A 7,274-nucleotide genomic window follows, 5' to 3' on the forward strand; every position below is an offset into this window, starting at 1 on the left:
TCCCTACAGTAACTTGTACATGACAAAAACATGAAGAAACTTGAGATTTGGTGCACTCTTACTATATAAGCAACAGGTAGCACAAGGAAAAGCTAGGTTTAAAGTCAATAAAAGGATGAGGAAAAATAAGACTGGGCCTTACGAATTCTCTCCCTATTTTTTCAAAATTCTGTAGCTTACCCAAAGAAAGCTAAACATTATTCTAATTATCAGTATTGAAGAGCCAATTGCTTGTTTTCTTTATTTAAACCGATAGTGTGCTGAAATGAAAGCTGAGTGACAGTTTTGTTGACAGTGGACGCAATATGCAGGAGAGAACTTAATCTCCTGTAGGAAGCTGCCAATTTTTCATCTTGCTTGTTGGATTTACAGATTTCGAACTCAAAAGCATCTTAAGTTGGGAAAAAAATTCTCATTTATTTGTTTTGGGGCTCCAGATGGTTAAGATATTTATATTTAGAATACCAAATGTAAACTTCTGGCAATGTTATTCATTCTTAGGGTTGGACTCTTTCAATGGACGCTCTCACCGCTTTCCTGTGGAAGAAGATAAAATGCTATCTGAATTACAGTGGGGATCCCAACAGGCAAAGAAGTCCTTATCGAGTAGCAGAATTTCCAATAAGGATCATGACCAGAACGCAGATACAGACAGCACATTAGAAAACCTGTCTGGACACTCCCTGATGAGGTAACGTGAACCTTATAAGACTGTATGCAAATATAGCTAAGCTTGGTAGTGGTATGGCATGGTATCAAAAATGGCCATGTCTTTGCATATGCAAAAGGAAAGTAACAGAAAGGATCGAATGTTAGTAAGATGGGCATGCAGAAAACATTTTTTCCCCTGTATTTCGAATATGAAAGCCCAAGGTAGATGGCTGTAGTAAAAAAAAAATGCAAAGCAGTGATTCCTCCCCAGATGACCCCTCTGTTTTGTAAGGATAATAAAGGTGTCCTGTCAGGTTCAGTACCCTAAGCATTGAAATACAGTTTTCGTTTTCCCCTTCTACAAATGGTCTGCAAGAAACGTGTGTGTGTGGGGAGCTGGGCAGAGGTTATGACGTTGCTATTATGAAGAAAGTTAAGTCTGTCTCAGCTTAACCCAGGACAGGGGGGAACAGAGAGTCAACATGTACAGTCCTCTTGCTCTTTTCAGTAGGATTCACAGACATTTATTTGCTAGACTTGTGTACAGCTAATACTCATAAGCCTGTCCAGCTTTGAGATGATGCTTTTTTAGAGATGAGCTGCACCTCGTAAAAGTGTATAGAGGAAAAATTACTTCTCCTGTTGCATCCTCTGTATGTCTAGCTATGAATGCAGTTTATTTTCTGCTAATTACAGAATGAAGATAGTTACAAAATACACTCAACCTGGTTTTCACTATACTTTTTTCTGAAAAGCAACAAATAATATGAATGGTCTTTCACTCATTCTGTGTGGGTATAGAATGGTTTTGAGATATTGACTTATATTGGTGACTTTCACTGGTATCCAGTATTGGGTTTGAAAGGTCCTGTGACCTCCTAAGATGTGCAAAGTAAAGCAGAACAGCTTCCTAAGGGATTTAAGCAGCCACTGTTAATCCTCTTTACCTTAATCAAATCGGAATAGTAAATTTAAGAAGTGTCTGCATTATTTTTCTGTCTATTTGGAAAGGGATGTGTCTAACTTTCTCTTAAGAAGAAATGTTTCTGTAGTATTTTACTAATTGTTTAAGTCAAGTTTTTGGCCTTCAAGCATTTTATTGCAATTTGATGAAAGAGATCGAGACTCAGGGCAGTGGCTTATCACATTCAGTTGCATCCATATGCTGATAGTTACCTGTTTACTTTTTAAAAATACTGTTCAGCATATGCTGATATCAAAATATTGCCATAATTTCCTGTGAGTAAAACTCTTCACTCAGAATCTCAAAACAGATGCGTAAATGCACATACAGGTGAGTGCGTCTTGACTTTGATATGCCAGGTGCCTAACAGGAGATATTGGAACTGCTTCTGTGGCATGTAGAACGTGTAGGTCTTTTGTTCGGGTTTTTTTGTGTGTGTGTATGCTAAGTTTAATAGTTGACGGAAAAATAAGGTGCTCAAAACTTAACCCTAAACTGGCATGTAGGTACAAACCCCATCTCATGAGGCCATTTCTTTAAGGTGGTCTGGGCCTGTGCAAACCATAAAAGACTATGCCTTTTGCATACATCTGTTTGGTATATGTAAATGGAAGAACTAGGTTGTTGCTTTATTGTCTTATTGAATGACTGGACTTAATGTTGACTTCTTTTTTTTTTTATTTTCATTGTCAGTTTATCGGACGCAGGAAGATCCCAGAAGACACCAACTTCTTCCCCATCTTCCAGTTCCCAAAAAATGTTGCAGTTTGATTCTGCAGGCAATGCAGCAGAAAGAGTCAAGTCACCTGCTGGCTTTTCTGGAAGTACAGCATCAGGGCTGAAGCCTAACGTAGCCTTCCCTGACTTGAGTCTGGGAACTAGTAGGTCTGTAGCAGGAGCAGCCTCAGCAAATGGTGAGTTGTTTTGTTAAAATGATAACTAATCCCAGAGCAGTTTTTTTTTTTCTTTATTTTTTTGTTGTGGGGAACTAAAGTCTGTGGAGGTTGACTGTTAAGTGTTATCTTGCAGGATGTATGCGCTTCTCCCCTGCTGGTCTTCAGCATCGTTTATCAGCAGAATTGAACTACCTTAGTGCCATTGAGGAGTCTGTGCGACAGCTTTCAGATATAGAACGAGTACAAGGCATATCGCTTGCCCAGCAGGAGAGTGTTTCTTTGGCTCAGATTCTAAAGGTAATGGAAAAATATTTCCTTGTCTTAACCTTGCTTTTTTATTTTGCAATAAAATTAATCAAATTAGGGTGAGCTATGCTTTTGATAGCAATGCAGAGAAATCGTAATGGGCATGATGGAGCATTTCTGATATTGTGTATTTTTTTAGGATTAATGTCTGTTATCTTTCTTATTTTAAGTTGATACCCAGGACCTGGTGACTTTGGAATATGTGTCATTAATATACTGTTAGCTGGAATCACTGCTTTGGTTCTGTACTTCAGTAAAATAAGAACTTGATTATTTGCTGAGTTTGATGTTGGGTCTCGATGCAACATAGTGTAGTTTTTCAGGCTGGATCATTTGTCTTATTCCATGAAAAAGATATTTTTGTTTTAAATTCCCTTAGGCTGAAAAGATTGCTTGTTTTAGTTTGTTGAATTAATTGATCTCCTAAATCCTCTTTCTTTCTACACTGTAGTGGAAGACTATGGGGAATTTGCATTGTCTACTGTCTACTTAAAAAATGAGGGGGTCAGTCAGTAGGCTGAAAATTTTACTCTAGCAGAAGAGGCACCACCAGTAGAGTAGATCTAGATCTCTCAAAGGTAGTTAGCAGTCAGCGCCTAAGGCACAAAAAAGGTCTTTACATTTAACTTGCATGATTAAAACTTGTTTTCCTAATCTCTAGGCACAGCAGCAGCGTCATGAACGGGACCTAGCCCTTTTGAAAATCAAGGCCGAACAAGAAGCTTTAGAAAGTCAGAGACAACTGGACGAGGCAAGGCAGAAGGCAGCTCAGGTAATGCTGCCCTTCAAAAAATGTGGAGTGTGTAAGAGGCAAAACACTGTAAGTAAATCTGTGCCTACAAGTATTCTTAATTTGAAGCTATGAACATGTGGAAGTGGTGAAGGGGTTTAATATAGCTGAAAAATAGGGGCCAATTTCAAAGTTTTTTCCCCTTAGATTTTGAGAAATAAAACTGGAGTTGCAGCCAGAAAATTTTGAAGAGCTGAACTGGCTGTGTTTTCTGCGTAGGTCCATGCAGAGTCACTGCAGAATCTGGTCCAGTCACGACAGGAGGCTGTACAAGAGAGCCCACGCAAGGCTGCGGTCAAGCAGGCAGAAACTGCACTTCTCGCTGCAGATGCAGCTCACCAGATCCGGGAGGTGAGTTCCTGAGTGACAGGAAGAAGCTACTCTAATTTCAGTATTATTTTGGATACTTTTTTTACCTCTAGGTCATTCTGTTCAGTGTCATTCTCAGGGCAACTTGTTAACCTTCAGAACATGACAAATGATAGAACTTTAAAGGAACTTTTCTGGCATTTTACTTAGAAGTCAGTTGGCAGCCTTAAATCCCTGTTCACTATTCTTATGATCTTCCAGTTGACAAACTGTTAAGAAGTTTTTGTTCTTGCAGGATAGATTGATGTTAGTGAACACAATGTCTTTAATTTGTAAGAGTTATGCTCCATCAGGGATTGATCCTATATCTGTTTCATATGCAAATTGAATTAGAAAAGTAGGGAAATTGCAATTTTGCTTACTTTTGAAGGTAGGAGATCAACAAATAAAGTAAATAACAATAAAAAAGGAGGGGGGGCAGATCTTCAGCGGGGCTTTTAACTTGGTACAGAGTTTGAAGTTGTATTTTTCCGCGAGTCTTTTTATTCTTCTTGTGGCATATGGAATTTTTATTAGTTTTCAGTTTTGATATGTCAGTGTATCAGTTTTTATACTTCTTGTACTCAACATTTAGCGGCTGCTTCACACATAGATAAGAAACGTGGTAACCGAAAAATGCTTTTGTTTCTTCATAGTTTAGAATTTGCAATGACTGTGGATTAGGGTTATGGGATGGAGTGCAGAAGGTGGCTGGTTATGAACATAACTGTTTGTTCACAGCTTATGCACATGTTGGTGTTCAGATAGGCTGTTTTTACGATAGGTAACGGGACTGTAGAGTAATGCTGATGTACTGGTTCTGGGCTTTGCCAAATATGTGAAGTTTAAATAATTTTTGAGTAGACAAGAATGGTTTAGGTTAAAGGAGCAGAAAAGCTCAGGTACCTGAGATGTGTGCAGTGGTTGTTGATGGCAGGTAGCAAAGTCTTGGATAAAGACAATTCTTAGTTTATAGAGCCAAAGTGAGTTAAAGCCAATTAAGAAACAAGGTAGAGGAAACAAAGACAGCTTTTATTTGGTGTAGGGTTTTAATTTCTTGTCTTGCTCTAAGTTTAAAGTGTGAGAATAAGAGGTGCTTGTGGAGAGGTGGCTGGGGGTGACCTGGTCAGTGATGATGGGCTATCAGAGTAGCTTTTCTATCCACGTTCACAAGTGACTCCTGATATTCACTTGATTTAAAAAATTGTCTGCATTACAATTAATGAATAAATTAACTGAAGAATTAATGAAGTTCAATAGGTGTATTGGAAGTTACTGAAATTCAGCTTATTGCTACCTTCAAAACCACCCCGAGTTCCTTGTTCTGCAAGAGGCAGACCTTTGAACGAGAAGAAAAATAGTAAATTCTGAAGCTTCTAAGAGAACGAGTCATCTGCTGTGATTTCTGAAGTTGTTCTTATTTCTAGTCAGGTACACAGTGACTGCCATACGTTAAAAAGGAGAAATTCATGGCTATCTGTTGATTTAATGCTGCCAATTTTAGACCTGGTAGCTTGCATCATGTTGGAACATTAAAACTGTTGCTTCCTTTAGAGTGGAAATATTTCTTGCTCTTTGGGTGAGGTGTACTTCCAAATGAAAAAGAAAACATTGCTTCTGGCTTTTTTTTTTCCTTTTGTTTGTTTTTCTCTTTTAGTGAATGCTAATGGTAAGCCTGGAGTGTTTTATTATGTGGGGAACATTCTAGTGACCAGAGTTTGCTTCAGTTGATCAGAATGATTAGTAGTGTCTTGCATGTCTGTAGTTTTGGATCAGTAATTCCACTCTGCATAAATTAAATATGTATTCACAGAGCAGTATGCACTTCTTACAGACAAAATTGGTTAGTATATTGTTACAAACCATCTCAAAACCACGTCTTACACATTTGTTCAATAAATTAGTAAATTACCTGTGAGAAGGACTATTTTATCTTTCTAAAACATTTTGGTGCTGATTAAACTCATTGTATTCCTTTGGTTTTCATTGTACTCAGATGACAGAGTTAGTACGAACCCAGATCTCAGATGCTGTCAGCGCTCCAGCTGCTCCAGTCACCGCCTTGTTTGACCACCAGCAGCAGCATCATTCAGGGTTCATGAAGCAACTGAAAGCCCGAACTGATGCAAACAGGTTTTTCCTAATGTTTCACATCTTAGGAAGGGGGGAATAAGATTTGTTAGGTTTTGCTTCACCTGTTCTTTAAGAGAATTGTAAGATGTCATCATGAGTGAGCATTTAAGAAGAATTTACATTCTGTCTTTATGCTCTTTATAGTGTACCCCAAAAGTAACATTAACTGGTTCTGTGAAGCTATATATAAAAGAGTAGAAAAAGATGTTCTAAATGTTTTCTGGGATGATTTAACTAGTCTAAGCTTTAAGTGGTCTTTTCAGAAATTTTAACTGTTACTACTTCTAGTAAACTGATGAAAGCTTTGGTTTAAGACAACATGGATTTACCCAAACCCTTCTCTTTCTAAGGAAATGTGAATCTGCTGCCGTGTCGCAAGGTAAAGGGGAGACAGGTGACTCAAAACAGACATACTCGCTGATGTTTGATAGTTATTCAGAGTCCTCAAGATCAAAGGTTCATGATCAGAGGTAAGCGGAGTTTAGATTACACAGGGGTTTTTTTGCTATGAATAAGAACTAAAGTACAAAGGAATATCAAGATATTTCCTTCAATTTTTTTTTAAAAAGAGGGAACATCAGTATTAAACCTTCAACAGGTAAACCTGTCTTATATGCTAGAGCTTGAAAGTCTACATGCCTACCAGAATCTGCTTTGTCTTTAATTAAAAATCCTACTACACTGGGGTTCACAGTGTAATAGTACATTGTGTGTTAATATCTTCTGTTCTGAATTTGCTGTGTTTTTTCTAACTGTACACTTTTCTCTTTTTTAACGTAAAAAGAAGAGTTACGCATCTGCTTTCTCATTCAGCTGAATTAGCAAGAGTCTAGCGAGCAGGTGAAGGGAAATTATTATTCCCCTCCATTTAGCTCTTGTGAGACTGTATGTGGAATACAGTCTCTGGTTTTGGGCTCCTCCGTAAAGAGAAGACATTAACGTACTGATGCAATTGTAGGGGTGAACCACCAAGATGGTTAGGAGGCTGGAGTATGTGATCTAAAAGAGGGGCTGAGGGAGCTGAGATACTTAACCTAGAAGAGAGATGGCTAAAGGGGACAGGGATCTAGTTGCAGTATTGTAAAGGTGGGTTGTTAGGGAATATGAGGCTAGACTTTTCTTGGAGGTGCACAGTGAGATGACAAAAGGCAGTGGTGACATTCCAGAAAAGGAAAAATAATTGGGG

The 7,274-nt window shown here is 38.3% G+C and overlaps 1 protein-coding gene across 1 annotated transcript in view; it reads left to right on the forward strand.

Moving 5' to 3' along the window:
• The window catches only part of CEP350 (centrosomal protein 350kDa), a 60,275-nt gene that overhangs the window by 19,980 nt on the left and 33,021 nt on the right, over positions 1 to 7,274 (forward strand). Inside the window, 7 exon segments of the mRNA XM_010074428.1 lie at positions 502 to 691; positions 2,309 to 2,500; positions 2,619 to 2,808; positions 3,479 to 3,589; positions 3,827 to 3,958; positions 5,952 to 6,088; positions 6,439 to 6,567. Of these exon segments, the coding sequence (XP_010072730.1) occupies positions 502 to 691; positions 2,309 to 2,500; positions 2,619 to 2,808; positions 3,479 to 3,589; positions 3,827 to 3,958; positions 5,952 to 6,088; positions 6,439 to 6,567 (1,081 nt within the window).

Source organism: Pterocles gutturalis, unplaced genomic scaffold (genome assembly GCF_000699245.1).
Source record: "Pterocles gutturalis isolate BGI_N339 unplaced genomic scaffold, ASM69924v1 scaffold19387, whole genome shotgun sequence".
NCBI lineage: Eukaryota > Metazoa > Chordata > Aves > Pterocliformes > Pteroclidae > Pterocles > Pterocles gutturalis.